Below are 19,535 nucleotides of genomic sequence, written 5' to 3' on the forward strand. Positions count from 1 at the left end.
TTAAGAATCAGAGAGATGCTCAGTGGGTAAAGATACATGCTTGCCTGACTTGATCCCAGGAACCCATGTTGTAGAAGGATATTTGTGAACTTAATTGTAAATTACAGAATCTCCTTCAGTATCAAAGCTCTGGCATCTATTTCTAGTCAAGTCGTACATAGAAAATATATTCTAACTTTAAGTAGAAATTATATTCTTCTGTGTCTTTGTAATTCAGGAGATAAGGAATGATTTGGGCAGAGTAAGTTTCTCTGGTTATGTAGATTCATGTTTTCTTCAGTTTTGTTAAAAATCTCCTTCAGGTCATAATACAGAGACTTCTGATTTAAGTGGAATTACAGCTCTTCCTCACTTAAATGAGAACTTAAAAATTGGCAGCTTACAGAGTGAGTGAAGCCTATAGTAGACCACTGTGAGCTTTTCTCACTGCCGTGGTCTCGCACATGATTGGAAACTGCTTGGGATTTTTTTAAAAATACATAATTAGTATTTTAAAGTATTTTATTATCTGAGTGTTTAATACCATTTGAGTCATTAGCTGTGATGCTGTTGACTGCTTCAGTGGAACAAGAGGGATGAAGCTGAACTGCAGTAGGAGGCAGTGTCTCTGTCAACTTTGGAACTCCGAATGCATTCATTTATTTTCTGAGAAGATCAGCTGTTATTCTGAGACATCGGTTGGTGTGTTTAGTACTCGATTACCTCTTAGAATATGGTATTTTGTTTTTAACAAAACAATCTTTCACTGCATGCATTTATCGACCTTTCTCTAAGCTCTTAAAATGCTGTTCATTCCATGGCACATGCCATCCTCTCTAAATGAAAGTTGACTAGGAGTGGTTTCCACAACCCACATGCAACATGCTCGTGCTTACCTTAGCTTATAGACATGAGCGAATCACATTCTTTTATTTTAAAAATTAGTTTCTTTCCTATATCTCATTCTGGAAGATTTCTCTCCAATTAAAAAGCAATCCAGAATATGTTAAAAGGCTGTATTTCACTGTATAGTGATGTTTTAAGACAGTTAATTCTAGCTTCTTTTTAATATAAGAATTATTTACCTTATCCCCCCACACACACACAAACACAAAAATATCCAACTGACAACCACCTTTGCCTCCCTTTGGACAGGGCAATGTTAAGTTTAGGGTTTGGCAGGGTATTGAAATATTGACATAATTAAATTGGTACAAAATAGAGGGACATCTTTTACCTTTTACTTATACCTTTACTGTATACCTTTAACTTAATAATGAAAACTGCCCAAATGCCAGTATGTCTCTGAATGGATTTCCTCATACCAGCTGGTTGCCATTGTTTTTTTCTTTTTCTTTCTTTCTTTTTTATTTTTATTTTTTATTTTTTGGTTGTTGCTTTCATTTAAAATGTGCTGATGATCTTGTTTTTATTCCGTAGCATTGAACAGATGGGTTGATTATTCTTTACAGATATTAATAAGGCAGCGGAAAGAAGAAATATGAATACGGCTCCATCAAGACCCAGCCCCACACGAAGGTAAAGTACCCTGAAGCAGTGAGTTACCTTGGGAGAGTTGGGCTTTGGGGAGTTAAGCCCAACTTCACACATCAAGGGTCTTTTCTTCCCCCCCAACAAATGAGAAACTCTCAAGCAAACAAGAACCTTGTGTGAAGGGCCTTCCTACTTTTTAAAATCATACATCAGGAGATGCAGAGGAAGCTTTGTGTTTTCGGTGACAAAACCAGCAAGTTCAGCTTGCAGCGTGAGTTGCAGGCAATTGGAAGAGGATAAACCTCTATTTTCCCCCAGCTAACGTGTCATTGGGAACGTGTCATTGGGAGCCTTCAGAGCAGGAAGAGGGCCCCAGGGTCGTGTTGGTGTCTGCCTGCCATGCTGCAATGCAACAGGCAGCAGAGATTTGATTCTTCATTGCAAATCGCTGCCGGTCCAGACGTTAACCCAGGTTTGCAGAAAGAGCTGCTTGAGAGATTACTGCTGTGCCTGTGCTGCAGATCCTGTGTGCTCACATGTTTGGGTTACTTAATTGAGGGGAAATAAAAAGGGCAAAACACTCCACTTCTCAAAAGTCTTCCTTTTTCTGAGCTTTCCTGCACATAGAGGAAAGGAATTTTCCCAATATGACCTTCCTTCCATGTTGTAGTAGGAGCGCGTTGGCTAGTTTATGCCCCGAAATAATTACACGGAAACTGTATTCTTTTAAACACTGCCTGGCCCATTAGTTTCAGCCTCTTATTGGCTAGCTCTTACATATTGACCTAACCCATTTCTAATATCCCTGTAACACCACGAGGTGTCTTACCAGGGAAGATCTTAACCTGCGTCTGTGTCCGGTAGGAATCATGGCGACTCCTTGACTCAGCTTCTTTCTCCCAACATTCTGTTCTGTTTACTCCACCCACCTAAGGGTTGGCCTATCAAATGGGCCTAGGCAGTTTCTTTATTAATTAACCAATGAAAGCAACAAATTAGAAAGAAATCACTCCCATATCACTTCCAGTATAGACAAAAGTCATATCCTTGGTGTGTACTCTCAAGATACAAAGGAAGAACTCTGCTAATGTTCCATTGAGATTGTATGCACACTTTGTGGTCCCATGGCAACTTGCAAATGGGATGCAGTATGTGCAGTTTCATGCGGGATGCAAACCAACGCAATGTAGTTGATATCTGATGTCCCTTGAAGGCTCAAGTATCCTCTGGATTTTGCCTTTGCTCCTAAATAAAATGCCAGACTTCCACAGAAACTACAACCCACAATAAAACACATTCCAGGCCAGTGAAATGGCTCAGAGGGAACAGGTACTTGACACTAGCCCAGCTGCTTGAGTTGGATCCCCAGGACCAACATAGTGGAAGGAGAGAACTGACTCCCATAAGTCTCTTAACCTCTACACGTGTGCGCCGTGGCACCCCCTACACAGAATAAATGTAAATTTTGTTTTGTTTTTGTTTTCTGAGACAGGGTTTCTCTATGTAGCCCTGGCTGTCCTGGAACGTAACTCTGTAGACCTGGGTGGCCTCAAACTCAAAGAGATCTGACTGCCTCTGCCTCCTGAATGCTGGGATTGAAGGTGTGTGCCTCCACTACCCAGCTGTAATTGGGATTTTTAGATGAAACTACATTCCCTACATGAACTAAGTTTAGTTGTTCAGACAGAACCCTAATGTACAAAGAAATTGAATTCAACACCACACTGTAGCTGTGCCGCAGCTGTCACGTGGATGTCCTAGATATCTGTTGGTTTCATTCTACAAGAAGGCGTATCATATATTTTTCCTTCTAATCCTTTAATGTCTGTGACAGGCTGCAAGTATAGCTCACTTGGTGTTGGGGTCCAATGCTAGCCCGAACCCTCAATTATTTTTCTCGACCAGACCCCAACATAAACTATCTCTCTCTGGACCGGTGTGGAGGAGATGGGAATAAAGACACGACTCACATGGTTTTTATCAGGAGGAAGATTCTCAGAGATATCTCATGCTATCTTGAGTTTACATTCTGAAAATTTTCTCGCTTATTCTCCATTCTTTCATACCAAAACTTAACTGAGGTGGAAATACATTAGCATTCTGTCTCCTAGGTAACCAGGTGACTGGCTTTCAGTCCCGTCCACGACTACCTGTCTGCTGTGTACAAGTAGGTTTGAATTAGCATTTCTATCAGGTGTCCTCCAAATTACAAAGGAAGGAGCAAAACATCTTGACCTTTTGTTAGATTAGCTACAGCCTGCCTGGTAGGATACCTGACCTGTCTCAGGTGTGGCCTATGGCTTGATGGTTTGGCTGCCATGCCACATAGAAATATGGGCCTACAAGTTGGTTGGTAGAAGGCTTGCCTAGTGTATACTAAGCTCTGGGTACAGTCCCCAGTACCACATAAACTGTGTGGTGGTGCATGCCATAATCCAGGCACCTGTGAAGTAGATGCTAGAGTTCAAGATCATCATCAATTGCATAGTAAGTTGAAGACTAGCCTGGGATACACTAGAGCTTGTCTTGAAAGAAAAAGAAAAGAGAAGAAATGATTGATTGTGGCTTGCAAATAAATACTTCACTGGCTGACTTACAGGTGTGTGCGAGGAGCTCACATATTGTGAAGACACAAATCCTTAAAACTTAAAAAATTTCCATGTAGTATCTCCTTCAGTCAGGCTGTATCTAACTAGTGTAGGTTTAGGGCAGTCACAGTCCCATCTCTATTGTCACTCATTGCCTCAGTAAACATGCAGTGGGTATAGCCAAGAGTTTGCATCCAAGGTCAGAATTGTAATTGCTAATGACTTGAAAGAGGAGATGTGATATGTGTCATTTTCAGAGAGCACTAGTGTGTATTTTTCTCAACTAAGTGGCTTAAATGAATATGGAATGTATAACTATGAAGACATTGACTCTACTAGAAAAATTCTCTCTCTGTGATGCTTGTAGTCTCCGGATAGAATCAGCTATGTTTTTACAGCTGGAAATACAAAAAGGAAAGTACACACACACTTTCTAGGATAGTCACTCAGGGAACATGGGAGCACCATGGCACTGAAGCTACATCTGGCCCCTAGGCTGAGAAAATCTGGGCCTGGTGTGGGCTTTTGAAACCTTAAGGCACACCCCCAGTGATACGTTTCCTCCAACAAAGCCACACCTCCTCATCCTTCTAATCCTTTCAAATATATGTCACCATTCCTTGATGACTAAGCATTCAAGTATAAATGCCTATATAGTCATTCTTACTCAAACTACTGGAGGAAGGAATAGTATTTGTTTCTTTTTTAAAAAAAATAGCTTCCCACAAGCAAACACGTATATAAATAGCGTTAGACAGAACCCTTTCAAATGATCTCCCTGCCAGGTAAACAAATGTGCAGACATCTTGATAGACCTCAGAACTAACCTCTAGACAGATTGTTTGACTGTAGATAGGGTGTGACTTCTTGCCATGTTTATGATCAGCAAGACGGATTGCTAGGCTAGTGCCATTTGATTAACAGTTTTTCTTGTGATATGTGACTGGGTTCCTCTGCATTTAGCACAGTGGTGTTCTGTATGGTTATGCTTATTTTGTTTGAGGGGAAAACAAAATGCTCAAGTTTGGTAAAATTTGTTTTGAGCACCACTTAAAACTTGAACAAAAGAAGCTCAAATTTTTACCTTTAAAAAAATAGAAATAGATCAAGACAAAGTAAATGTACTGAAGTAAAAGTAGTGCTGATTTTGGTCACTGCCCTACCTATGCTTCCTTCTCTGGACACACCAGAAGAACAGCAGTGGAATACATGTGTAGGTAGGGCAGGACTGCCAACCCCTTGGGTGCGTGCTTCCAGTCAAAGCCTGAGGTAGCTCAGTGTCAGCAGGTGAGCTGCCTTCATTGAGCGGCCCAAACCCTTCTTCCTATGCACGTGGTTGCTGTTTTCTGGAGTAAAGCTTGACACTGAACTGGCGACCAGCATTTCCTTTAAGATACACCATTATCTCTTTGTTCTGTCTACTCTAAAACAAAAAATTGTTTTTAGGTGTGCTGGCCAGGCCTTTATAACACTTGTTTTGCTGGACTTTAACCTTGACTGTCAGAACACCTCTGTGTCTCTGGGAGTTTTCACAGGATTATCACCTCTTTAGATGTCTCTGTGAGCACAGTTCTGCTGGGCTTGCTCAGTGTTCAGGAATGTACCTCCCTAATGATTCCAGCTGTCAAAGTGTAATTCTGACTCAGTTGGCCTGGCCAAGCATAGAATCTGCATGAGGGCTCCTTATTCACAATCACATTTCAGCCTGGATCTTTATTGCACAGCCCTTGGGCTGCTTCCTTAAACCACTTTAGTGCACGGCATACTTATCCAGGTTGTCTGTAGCTGGTCAACAGGCATTGGTCTGCTTTTGGGGGACTGAGTTAGAATTCTCATGACCTAGATTTTTGAAGTTGCCATTTTCAGTTTATCTTGAAAACCAGATTTTGCAACATATCCTTGTGCCAGTGTGGCCTCAAATACTATTTCCTAAACCTTCCCATATGACCTAAAGAACAATAAATAGAATTACTTTCTCCACAACAAAAGCTCCTTAGGGGGTTTTCCCCTTTACATTTTTGAAGGATATTGTCCATATGTATATGCCTGGTGAAAGCCACTGGTGAAAGCTCATCAGAAGTAACCCAGCCCTGGACAGATTTCCTGTATGGCCTCAGTGTTTTCACCTTGTCCATGTGGGCCTTAACTTCTTCCATAATTGCTTGTTCCTTTTGGTATAAGATTGTCCCAACTTTCAGTGGCATCACAGTGGAAGACTCTCGGCTGTGATTTACCTCTTCAAGAAAAGTCATCAGATCTCAAGAAGTGCCACTTCTATCAATGGAGGAGCCAACATGCTTCCCAGGGAGAAGCTTGAGCACCTAAAGAATTCGGACCTGTGAAGTGTACATCTCATTGTACCTCGTTTCCTACAAGTATTTGATGATAGAATTCTACAAGTCCCTTATTTCTCACTACCTGGAGCTGTCATGGTGAAGGCTCAGCGCCACACGACATTTAGATAATGGTATTTGTGGGCAGGATCTATGAAGAGCTAATGAAGGATTTTTCTCAGGATCAAATGAAGGCTAATCCTCCCAATACTTCGGTGGACACAGGAAGAAAGGAGTCACTGACAAAAAAGAAAGAAGATAGGGCCTTTCTCCTGAACCTCCTGGACTGCCAAAACCAAGGAACACTGTCCTGGATCTGACGTTTCAAGCTGGCTAAAAAAACAGCTCAAGTCCAACTCAGCCTATTAAGCTGACCATCTGTCGGTTCTTCTCTGTATGCTTTCAAATGCCTAGTACCCTCCAAGCTCCTTTAGTGCCCAGCAAGAAAGCCTGTCAACCAGAAGCAAGTCACTGCTATTAAGCCGTGGTTTTTCCCCCTCACCTATCCCTGCCTTATCTCTAGAATGTTGCCCAGTGATTTGATTGTCTCTTAAAGAGCATTTGCCTCCCTTTCCCTTTCCCCCGAATAGATCATGAACATGGAGCAAAATTGTGTGTTAACCACCTGTCACCCTTTGTAGTCTCTGGTGCTGCTGCCTAACTGCCGTGTTGTGTTCCTTTGTGGTCTCTAGTGGTGTAGTACATGACCATGTGCTGTTTTGCCTTCCCTTTGTAAACACTGCTTGTGCAGTGACCTTGTGAGCTTTGTGTGCTCCAGAAACCTGCTTGTAACATACCTATCATCTAAGGTCAAGCTCCTCAGGCAGGAGTTTGCCCTCTGCCAGCTCTGGACACTGAACACAGCACTACCTTGTTAACTGTTTTTGTTTTTGAGAAAGGTGGTGGGATCAAAAGCAGGAGTGTCATTGCTCTGAGAATGTTATTTGGGTCCTAGAGTAGCCCTAACAGGATTTTATTGTTTCATTTTTGTCTCTGCAACAACAGTGCTCTGCCATGTTGTTCATCTGGAGGAGGGAAGCGTTTGCCTTTTTGTTTTGGAGAATTACTGTCTTTACTGCCCTCACTACCACCTCTCCTTTGCTTCCATCCATTCCCCTTTGGGAATATTGTCCTTTTTGCATGTTTATCCAGAAGAGAATTATTAGCTTTGTTGCACATGGACTTCAGAGTCTTTGAGGGAAGGGAAGGAATGTTGTGTTATACAAGAAGTATGGACCCAGGCTGTGAGGACAGGGTTGTTAACAGTCAGCCTGCAAAGGTAAACTACCAGGTAAGATGCTTCAATGGGGTGGAAAGAATAAGAACGCATGTAGGAGCACCACAAAAATAAAAACAGTAATAACAAGAGCCAGCTAAGGCATTCATGATTCTCATAAGGCTGCAGATAGCATGCTGTGACACATGGGGTTCTTAGCCACATTCTCCCAGCCCAAGGCCTGTGTGGTCTTCAGTCCATCAGACTCATGCTATTTCAGCCCTGATTGCCAAGAACACTTGAAATCTGATTCCACCTCTAATGACTACTTCTAATCGCTCCCCAAGGCAGGTTTATCTGCCGGTCATTAATAATCTAAAAATACTTTGTATTTGTCACTTCCTGTCGTATCCTGACTATTTGCCCACATTTACACTGCAGCAGATGTTCCACATAGCAGGACAGTTCTGTGATACAGTAGGAGCTTGGCAGTCTTGGTTAGTCTGCACTTGATTCTGGTAAAGAATGTTCGGCACCCATTTAAACACCTGGCTACTGCTGTGTGACAGTGCTAACAAATCAAAGAGTACTGATGAGCCCTAAAATAGAGGATCAGAATTGCCACAGCTGTTCTGGAAGCTGAGGCAGAAAGCTCTCTTGAACCTAGAGTTTAAGACCAGCCTAAACAACCTTACAAGCCCCTCATCTGGGGGAGGGAGGGCAAAAAATGTGTCGAAAACAAAATTGCATTTAAATTGTTTTTGCTGTGGCTGTAAGGCTTTCTCAAGCCAATGGCATTGTGATGGATGCCTCATATGTACAGTGGTGATGAATGCCAGAATCTCAACAGAGGTCAGTACAGACATTTCCTGAACTCCTTGCTGTATCTTAAGGGCACAGTCTTCAAGACAGCATTCTGTCGGTAGAGAGTCTATGTGAACAGGTGCCACCAACCTGCCACTGGGCAATTTTTTTGCTTTGTAAACCATATAAAGTGTATTTACATTCAGGCAGCTGCTCTGTGATATAGCCTTAAAGGAATATTGTTGCACATGTGGTCCATTGTTGATTAAAATTTTGTGTGCTGTGTGACCATTACCTCAGGACAGTTTGCTGAGCGCAATAGTAGTGTGTGTAGGACACGCTCCTCCCAGCGTAGTTCTGTGTGGTATGTTTTTAGGGCAGAATCAGATGACATCTTTGTTCTGTAGATTTTGCAGTCTACTAGTGAAGATACACTAAATGAATCTAGAATATATACATAGTCAATATGAGAAAGTACAGTTGTTGGGGTGGGATGCAGCTCAGTGGTAGAGCACCCACTTTTAACATACATAATACCATGAGCTTAACCCCTAGTATCAACCCCCAAAAATTATAGCCTTGACATTTTAGAAGCAGAAAGTAATTTTTTCCCATACTTATTAGTCATGTCTCACTGTGTAGCCCTTACTGTATAGCTGTCTGTATTCCCTTTGTGTGCTAGACTAGCCACAAAGTCAATGGCGATCCTTCCACCTTAGCCTCCTGAGTGCTGGAGTTTCAGTCAGGTGTTGTAGCACACACACCTGTAATCCCAGCACTCGGTGGGAGACAGGAGGATCATGAATCTAGGGTATGAGACCCTGTCCTAAATATCAAAAAATAAAACTTATTGAGAATCAGGGCGTAGGGGATATTTCTATACTGAAACCTAAAAATGGGATCTGGGTCCATCCTGCTGTGCCAGAGGATCAGGAAAGATCTCAGCTGGGTGTAGATGAAAGGTCCATACTGTAAACTGTGGAGGAAGGAAGTGCTGCAGGGTTGAAGAAGTTAGGGACCAAGATTGTTCAGGCCCTTCCTACCCGTGGTGGAAATTATTTATTGAATTTAAATACTGTGGGAAATGAACAAAAGAGTTTTACTACATAAATATTCCAGCAAGAGCAGAAAGGAGAGTTCTAGAAGGTTCTAACTCTGGATTAGAAGTTAGCATTGGGTAGTACCAGTGAAGGTAAAGTGGACAGAACTGATGCCAGCTTTCAGAGAAGGAAACTAACGTGTGTGGTGTAGACAGAACTTGGAGCCTGAGTGCCTCACAGTCGTGTCATTTACTGCAGTTGAGAGCTGTGGTGGAGCCTGCTGCGGAAGATCAAAAGTTGAGGACAGGCATTATGGAGGATGTAATCCTGCTAGTGGGTCAGACATGAAGGAAGTGGCTGGAAGATGGCACAGGGGCTTGCTTGTGAGGATTGGTGGCACCTGGACTCATGTAGGAAATAGAGAAGCCATATGAACAAAAGTGTGCAAACAGGTGTGTTTGTGAATTAAGTCATAAAAGCAACTTAGGTTGAGCCAGTAAACAAGGAGGAAATAGTGGAAAAGGACCTAACAAGATTCTGTGCAAAGAGACTGCTACCAGCAGCAGAACAAGAGCTGATTATTTTAGAACTGTTAGCTTGGCATACCAGACTGCTCGCTTTTTCTCTTCTGATTGAGTGTCCTGTTGAGATTTTTCAACTGGTTTTCTATATATACTGTAAAAATTAGTCCTCCTATTACTTTGTATGAGATTGTGTCTGAGCAGAGTGATAGATGGGGTAACTGTCCTTAAAATTCCAGTCCTGCTCTCACTGTTAAAGGGCTGTGTTTGAGAGGAAAGATTTGAAGGGTGGCACTTTCTCCCATAAAGAGCTGAAAGGTTGGCTTTTCCTTTATGAACCTTGACCCTTACTGTACCCTGTAGTCCTGACCCATGAAGTCTTTTTCAGGTAACTGATCATGGGAAGAAATAGCATGTAGGGGAAAGAATGATCACTTTGAAAGTCTGTTGTGATGGAAGGGCTAACTCAGCATGTGTGAGAAGCACTACGTAATACCAGAAGCCTGATGACTACTACTACTCCAGCCACAACTTTGGGCTTTTTTTTGTGCATACTTCTTTTGATGCTATAATCTTTGAGGTTCTGGAACCTTCTAGGACTTATTGTTAACAAGATGGGGACTGTCCTAACATTTTCAGTTATGTTCTCACTGTGTGTGCTATATTTCAGAGAAAAATATTTGGAGGGAGGTAGCATTCTCCTATAAACTAAAGGATTGGACACCCAAAGTTTCTTTGTCTTAGCATGTTTTTGTTAACTCCCACAGGGATCCATATGGCTTTGGAGATAGTCGAGATACAAGGCGTGATCGCTCTCCAATTCGAGGAAGTCCAAGGCGAGAACCCAGGGATGGCAGGAATGGCCGAGATGCCCGGGATAGCAGAGACATTCGAGACCCTCGGGACTTGCGGGACCACAGAGACAGCCGGGACATTCGGGATCACAGAGACAGCAGAAGTATACGTGATGCTCGGGACCTGAGGGATTTTCGGGACTTTCGTGATCTAAGAGACTCTAGAGATTTTCGAGATCATCGAGATCCTGTGTATGACAGATACAGAGACATAAGAGACTCCCGAGACCCTCTGTACAGGTATGTCCAAAGCTTGTCCATCTGCCTTTTTGTTGGCAACTTTTCTTAGTTGTATTTGGGGGCACTTACTGAAAATTCTGTATAAGTGACCTTGCATTTCCTTATATTCCTATCAAGTAGCACTCGTTAAGTTTGATGAATGTGTAAAAGATTGATGAATTGTGCTTATTAAAAGCATCTGGAGCTGGGTGGTGGTGGCGGCACACTCCTTTAATCCCAGTACTCAGGAGGCAGAAGCAGGATCTCTGAGCTTGAGGCTAGCTTGGTCTGCTGCAGGAGCTCCTTCAACCAATATCCTTTCAGATACCAGCCCGCTTGGGCATGGTCTCTTTTGCTTTAAAAAGCAGCGGTAGCCCTGCTTTCTCTCTCTTGCTTCCGGCTCTGTTTCCAGCTACTAGACTCTGTACCTGGTCTCAAAGAGGGCTGTTGTCTAGGACAGTGATCTGTAAGTTTTCCCTGTAAGTAAATAACCCTTTTATTAATCATAATTCCAAACTGGTGTGGGATTGTTTGGTGACTTACGTCTACACTGGTCTACAGAGTGAGTTCCAATAGAGCAAGGAGAAGCCCTTTCTCAAAAAAACAAAAAAGCATCTGAATCATCCATGTTGTGAAAGACAGTGTTATACAAATGAAAGCAGAAGCAAATCCATAAAGACAAGAGATTGCTGGGGCTGGGGAAAGCAGGCAAATGATTTAGAATTCTGTTTGAGGTTGTCCAACAGTTCAAAATGAATAATGGTCACAGCTACATGGCATTGGGATTGTAGCGCCTGTGAAGTATGCGCTTAGGTGGTTTAATGCCCATATGGTGATGTATAGCACAGGAAATTGAGGCAGGGAAGTTCAAAACCAGCCTTGGCTATAGAGCAAGTTCAAGCCACATGAGACCCTGCTGAAAAAAAATGTTAAAATGGCAAATTATTGATACATATTTTACTACAGTTTTTTTTAAGATTTAGTCATTTATTTTATGTATATGCATGTATGACTTTATGCCAGAAGAGGGCATCAGATTCCACTATACATGATTGTGAGCCACCATGTGGTTAATGGAGATTGAGTTCAGGACCTTTGGAAGAGCAGCCAGTGTTCTTTAACTGAGCCATCTCTCCAGCCCCCTTACTACAGTTTTTTTTAAAGTAGAGGGAAGAGAGATGAGAAGGCATAAAATGGTTCCTCTGACAGCCATTTGCTCCAGTGCTGTCTTTATTCCATCTCTTTTCATCCCAAGTCCATATCATTTTGTAAGATGAGTTAACTTAGTCACAGCCCCAGAGACAATAAACAAGTCCTACATACAAACCTGGATTCCAAAATTCTGTGACTACCTTGGAGGGACTTTGGTTTTGAAGTATTCTCTGCATCTGAGTTTTGTTGGATAGGACAGTGTTGTAACTTGAGAAATTGTTCCTAACTTTTCAGGAGGGAAGGCTCTTACGACCGCTATCTGAGGATGGATGACTACTGCCGGAGAAAGGATGACTCTTACTTCGACCGCTACAGAGACAGCTTTGATGGACGAGGTCCTCGTACAAAAGGTGAAGTCGCAACAATGTGTTCCTGTTAATTGGGGAGAGTCATTTATTAACACCACTGCTTCCACACAAAGGGCTTAGTGACCCAGCCAGGCAATCCACAGATGTTAATGTTGATGTTTAAATGCAAATTAGCACCATCCTGTAGGTTGGTCATCCCACCGGAAATGAGAGTGTCCAGCAGTGAGGAGGAGCAGACGTCACAGGTGAAGGCTCTGAGACTTACTTGCCTTTTTGCTTGTTTTGCAGGTAGCTGACCACGCATATAGTGTGGGGTTTGTGTGTGTCTATCATGCTTACCTAACAGCTTCTCTTTAGGTAAAGGCAAGCATGGGTGTTACTTTTTACCACCTACGTTTCTCAGCTCTGTCTTCAAAATTTTCTTATTGTTTTATACTAGCCAGATAAGAGATGGGAGGGACCTCACTGCAGATGTTCAGAGTATAGTCACTCTTGCCCATTTGACTAGCACAGGCATTATAAAAATTGTACTTTGGTTAGTTGGCTGGTTTGTTTGTTCAAAAAAAGTACAAAAATTCACATTGGAATAGTAATGAAATATATCTGCCAAGTGGGCAGAAGTTAAAAGGCTAGCAATGCCCAGTGTTGGGTAAGGTATTCAGAGAAATAGACAATGGCTGATTTACTTTTTGGTTTCGAGGTAGCCGAGACCTACCTCCACCTCCATGGCATAGACCATCTTGCCCAACTTTTTTCTTTTTTTCTATTTTCTTAAAAAAAAAAAGCCCACGCTGGCTTTGCAGTTCGATTTGTAAGCCAGGCTGACCTTGAAGTCAGCAGTCCTCCTGCGTCAATCTTCCAAGTTCTAGGATTATACAGGCACGAGATACCACATTGGTTGATCTACCTTTATTAAATAAATGGTTAACAGCCTTTCTTGGAGGATCATATAAAGCGCTACATGACCAAGGCCTGTCACCCATGGTTTCATCTTGGTGGATTTAAGATAGTAGAAAATAATAAAAATGGTTAATTTTGAGAGATGTATATGAGGATTAATTCAGAATGTCTTAAATACATTATGGAAGGACAGCCTTACTTCCAATTTCCCTGCTGGTGTCTTGCAGAGCGTTTGAAACGTGAGGAACGACGTAGAGAGGAGCTTTATCGTCAGTATTTTGAGGAGATCCAGCGACGCTTTGATGCTGAGAGGCCTGTGGACTGCTCTGTTATTGTGGTCAACAAACAGACTAAGTAAGAACCCGTGCTTCCTTCTCCTCAGTGTGGAAAAGCATCAGAAAAATGGAAGGTTTTGCTTAGCACTCCACTAGACAGGTATCTTCTTAGCTTAGCAAACCTGCTGAAGATGAGACTTTGCTTTCCTGGTATTTCTTTTTCTCTCTCTCTTTCCATTCCCCCTTGGTATTCTCTCTCTCTCTCTCTCTCTCTCTCTCTCTCTCTCTCTCTCTGTGTGTGTGTGTGTGTGCGCGCGCGCGCACATAGTGTGCACGTGCATGTGTGTGTGCGTTCCTGTGCACACATGAGCATATGTGTATGGATGCTGCAGGGGACAGCATACGCCCTCCCTCTAGTACTCCCTGCCTTGTTCCTTTGAGAAAGGGCCTCTTAGCATGCCTTTAATCCAAGTACTCAGGAGGCAGAGGCAGGGGGATATCTGAGTTTGAGGCCAGCCTGTTCTATAGAGTGAGTTCCAGGATAGCCAGAGCTGTTACACACAGAAACTCTGTCTTGACAAAGAGAGAGAGAGACAGGGACAGAGAAAGGGCCTCTTGATCAACCTAGATCTACTGTTACCTGCTAGGTTGTTGTGCTCACTCAGCTAGCGCTCTCAACTGCTAAGCCATTTTCAATTATTATTCTTTCAGAAGTCTTAGATTTTTTTTTGTGAGACTAAACTGGCTTACTATAATAACTTCTATGTCTGTTTTATCACTTTGGATAGGGGTCCAGAATATTGTAATTTACTAGGGCTGGGTTGTATGCTATAGATTTAGCGATGAGATTAGCCCAGTAGAACCATATGATACGAGTAAGGTTGGGAGTATAGTCTAGTCAAGAAAAATAATTTATCTCCTCCACTTCCATAAGGGGCAGTCTTGAATGGAACAGAGCCTGGCCTTACTGAAGTGACCACATTAGTCAAGTCAAAGTCCACGATACCTCTCTGTTCCACTCTGTCCAGCTTACACATTTGGCCGTGGCTGTGTTCTGTTTCCCTATGTAGTTAGATAATCTGTATATTTTCTAGCCATTTGCAGTTAGAAAAGTGCAGTGGCTCTGGAAGTTGGTGTTAAAACACTAGCCATCAGGCAAGAGTTCACAGGCTTTTAGTTGCCCTGCCTTGTCTAGATGCCAAATAAATAGCCACCATTTTCTGAGTACCTACCCAGTATGACCCCTGAGTGTCTTATCCCATACAACCCCCTGGGTGATTTACATAAATTTTTATCATCACTAATTATATGTGTGTCATTCAGCAAGGGGGAGGTAGGTGGAGGGGCTAGGTCCTGGGACTGCAGTAGTAATAAACAAACACGTCGTCCTATCTGCCTTTAGCTCTCAGCCTAGTGAGAAAGGTGACAGAAAAAGCATATGAGTGAGTCTTAAGCTGGGAAGAAGTTAGGGATTTAAGTTGGAGGGAAGATGAAGAAAATGACAGGCACTGAGCCATGTTCCTCATTTACTGGCTTTAGAAGAAAAAAGCTGAGTTTGATAAGAGACAAAGAACTCGCTCCATAGCTTTATAACTTTACAAATAAATCCTGGAACTTAAATCCAAACATATTTCTAACATCAAAACCCAGACTTTTCTTCCCATTGTGTTCCCAAGCAGCCTCCCCAAGGGATGCGAAGTACACCAGGTCTTAGCCGTTGGCGGTAAGACTAGAGAATCAAAAGAAAGGTGTCAGTTGGTCATAGTGAGGCATGCCTATAGTCTCTGCATTCCAGAGTAAAGGTAGAATTGCTTCAGGGCTGGCCTGGACTACATGTAAAATCCTGTTTTGAGATGTACTTCAGAACCCTGGGACTGCTATACTGCAGAACCTGTGTAGTATGTCCAGACAGTGTACCTAAGAAAATCCTACTGATGGAGGAGAAAGGTTTAGATTTTTGCCTTCCAGGCAGAAACTGCCCAGTAAATATCATTGATCATTAATACTGTCTGTTCAAATAAGTTCATTAGATGCTCTGGACAGAATGAGATATGAAAGCTCGACAGATCCTGATAAACTAAAACCTAGAAAGGAGCTGCACATTAATCCAATTCCCAGTCATCAAGATCTGACCTAAGGCCAGCTTCACCAAGTCGAGGATTAAAATTTTCATGCAGACTGTGCAGGCTAGTGCAGAGTCCTGTATGATTGCCCAGTTTGGTGGTGGTTTTTATTCGGTATATCTGGTTGCTGAGAAATGACATGATATTGATGCATGCTGTGACTGCTAAGCCTAGGTGTTGGCATGGTGGACTGACAGTGAGCCCGTGGATCGTCGAACAAATGTCCCTTTGCACCAGGAAGAGGACTGCACTGGGTGCTCAGAGAAAAGATGAATAAAGAGGGTTGTAAAGAAATGGTCCCTGGTTTTTGGCTCATCTCATTACACTCTTCATGGAGAATGAATGAGAGTCAGCAGTGGTGAGGCTGGAGACAAAGAAGAGAAAGAAAAGGAAAGGAGTTTGATGCAGAACCCGTGATACATGCTTAGATCCATGGCAGAGACAGAAGAAAAGGGTGGTGAGGAGCTTGACAGAATAAAGCCTATTTGGAAGAAGCCTGGCGACATCAGTAAAGACCTCCCCAAGTACTCCGCCAGCAACTGGGAGGAACACTGGACTGCATAATCACAAGTTAGCCCCTTAGGATCCGAATTTTACTAGAGTCATTATGGATTCCAAGAATCTCCTTCTTAAGTATTTCCTGTGAAATGTTGCATCAAAGCAAAATTTAGAAAGCTATCAAAATGAATTTGGTAAAAACAAAAAATGCTTAGAACTTTTTATTCATTGAAGTGGTAGAAGATAGGCTGGAGAGGTGGCTCAGGAGTTCATTGCACTCCTGACTGCTCTTCCAGAGGACCAGAGTTCAATCTCAGCACCAGCATGGCAGCCAGCAACCCTCTTTAGTTAGTCCCAGAGGATCCAGTGCCCACTTTTGGTCCCCTGGGACACAAGGTACATAGTACACAGACATACATGCAGACAAAGACATTTAACCACATAAAATGAAAATAAACGTTTTAAATGTAATAAATTGGTGGACGATGAAGAGAAACTACAAAAAGTTTTGTGAAGCCTTCCCTCCAGGTTGGATATTCTCACAGTTTATACCATACAACATGGCTGCTTTGGGGGATAACGTGGGTTCTTCAAAAGACCAGAGTGAAGAAAACCAGAAACACATCTGTTTTCTCCCAGGGGAGCCCTCTATGAACCTTCTCCAAGGAGTGGCTCAAAAGTGATCTGTGTGACTGAACTCCTTGGTGCTGTGTCCAGTAGCTGAAGAGTTTTAAGGTGAAGATATGTCAGTTACAAAAGCGGCTTGGGACATCCAGAACATGGACAGCAGGAAGAGAACATCAAGTTTGAAAACTTAGCAAAATTATTAAATATCTTAGAAAAAAGATTGAAAACCTGGTTGTGTCAGATCTCTTGGTGACATCCTTATGCTACTGTTGTCATGAGCACTTATGGGTAGACAGCAAATAACAAAAAAAATCATGACGGTTTGACCCCTGAGAAACAACAGCCTTGGGGTTAAGAGACAGCAGAGGACCCACTGGAGATCCACCCTAACCACTCCATTGTTGAGATCTTAAGACAGAAGGCAGAGGCTGATGGGAGTGGCAAGTCTGGAGCTATGCTCCTGTCCTGTGGCTCCAGTTGGGAACTCCCAGGATGTACTCTAGCAGGCCCTGCAGGGTACTCAGGCTTCCAGTGTTGGGGAGTGCGACACATGCTGCCCTTTGGAATGAAGAAGCAGACAGACTTCTCCAGAACAAGCATGTCTCCACGTGCTCAGTTCCCCTTCATCCCTTCTGACACTGTCTTTGCCGTGACTGGGAGTGGAGGTGTTACCATTTTAAACATCTGAGTGGCATGAGAACAAAGGTGAAGATGAAGTTTCTTCCATATAAGTGAGGCTGTGATGACTCAAGCATGAAGTGAAGCTGGTGATGCTTCCTAGTGTCACCTCATACCGTAACTGCCAACTTTATGGTCCAAAGTATTCAGCTATGAAGCTGAAGTCCTTAGTATGCCAAGTCTTTCCTTGTGGAAGTGTTGGAGCTATACCTTGATGTTCTAAGACTCATGAAATGGCTCACATTTCTTCTTGTATGCCCTTTTTACTATTTATTCCCTCTGGTTCATTTATGGACTGGTCCTCTGGAAACAGTTTGCTGAGCTAAATTCAGTGGGAAGTATTCTCCATGATACTTGTTTTCCAAGTTAAAGTATGAGGGAACCGAATGATGAACTCCCAAGGTCTGAACAAGCTGGTTGGGACTAACAGAGCAAGACTCTGAATAGAAATAGTGCCCAGTGATAGTCAACTTTAACTAGTAGATGAGATGGAGGGACAGGTGTCAAATACTGCCCTACTGGCAACTTCCCTGTGTGCTCATAGGCAAGTGAAACCATTGGGGAAGCCTGACACTGGGTTCTGAGGAGGAGACACAGCTGGCTGAGGTCCAGCGGTGTCCAGATTGAGATGTGGCTAGGGAATGCTCATCTGGATCCTGTTCTTACAGAGATTATGCTGAGTCTGTGGGGCGGAAGGTCCGAGACCTCGGCATGGTTGTGGACCTGATCTTCCTCAACACAGAGGTGTCACTCTCACAAGCGCTGGAGGATGTCAGCCGGGGAGGATCCCCATTTGCCATTGTCATCACCCAGCAGCACCAGATTCACCGCTCTTGCACAGTCAACATCATGTTTGGAACTCCACAAGGTATGGAGGCCCAAGGAATCCACTTCCCAGAGATAGTCACCAGCACACTGATTCTGTGCCCTGCTTGTGAGAAGTGAGTAGCTTTGGGGAATGGCTGACGTGTTTCAGCTCCAGTATGGCAGATCCTTCTTGTGCTGTGAGGAGACACTGATCATCATATTTTCCTTGGTGTTCTCTGATAACTGCTCTGATGTGGAGGCAGGTGATTTGTAGCATCACTAATATCCCTGGTGTCAGTGCTCCCACTGTGTCCCATCTCGTGGAAAGACTTAGGCACACCTGGCTCCCAGTGCAGTCTGGCTTAGGCATCTGCTGCCTGAAATGCAGCTCCTACAGACAAGAGACTGTCACAGACAGTCAGTGTGATGGGAAAGTAAGTAGGGGAGTCCAGAGAACAGGAGGAGGCTCTGGCCTCCAGAGGAAGGACAACATCCTTCAAAGTAACTTGTAGTGCTTTGAGCCCAAGCATTGAGACTCAGCCACTCGTGCCCTGATTGTGGCTCTTAAAGCCTCTCTTCCCCTTTTCCACCCTGGCAAGGATCTCTGGAGGCCTGGCTGTCACCCGCATAGTCGCAGGGTGTGTTAGAATCTCTAAGTCCCTTGTCTCTGAGGAGCTGTCCTTAGTGTGAGTGAGGATATTTATGTAAGGTTTCAAGACTGTTGCCACCATTGAGAAAAGGAGGCTATTTAGGGTTACAATTTGATCTTCGTCCGTGACTTTTGAACTGATGAATTTAAAAACAGTGTTGGCTCTGCCCTGAAGAGCACAGCGGGAAACCAGGCTTTACAGAGATTCTTTAGCCTCCTGCTGCTGTCTTAGAGGCTGCAGGACTGCTCCCCATGAGGTCTGTTTGACTCTGTAGGAGGCTCTTGTGTTCCTTTGGTTTTTATCAGGAGTCTGTGATCCAGGAATCTCACTGAAGAAATTGCTCTGTAGGAAGGTGTGTCCCACACTAAGAGCACCGCTCTGTCCCTCAGCCCACCTCACTCTACTCCAG

General features: G+C 43.3%; 1 protein-coding gene across 2 annotated transcripts in view; it reads left to right on the forward strand.

Annotated features, from left to right (window-relative positions):
• Positions 1-19,535, forward strand: part of Ncoa5 (nuclear receptor coactivator 5) — a 34,386-nt gene that overhangs the window by 11,613 nt on the left and 3,238 nt on the right. For both annotated transcript variants that reach the window (XM_026787045.1, XM_005372475.3), the window contains exons 2-6: positions 1,452-1,518; positions 10,743-11,069; positions 12,495-12,610; positions 13,696-13,822; positions 18,338-18,537. In XM_026787045.1, the coding sequence (XP_026642846.1) occupies positions 1,481-1,518; positions 10,743-11,069; positions 12,495-12,610; positions 13,696-13,822; positions 18,338-18,537 (808 nt within the window). In that variant the 5' untranslated portion in view covers positions 1,452-1,480. The remainder of the gene's footprint in view (positions 1-1,451; positions 1,519-10,742; positions 11,070-12,494; positions 12,611-13,695; positions 13,823-18,337; positions 18,538-19,535) is intronic.

This window comes from Microtus ochrogaster, linkage group LG8, assembly GCF_000317375.1.
Source record: "Microtus ochrogaster isolate Prairie Vole_2 linkage group LG8, MicOch1.0, whole genome shotgun sequence".
Taxonomy (NCBI): domain Eukaryota; kingdom Metazoa; phylum Chordata; class Mammalia; order Rodentia; family Cricetidae; genus Microtus; species Microtus ochrogaster.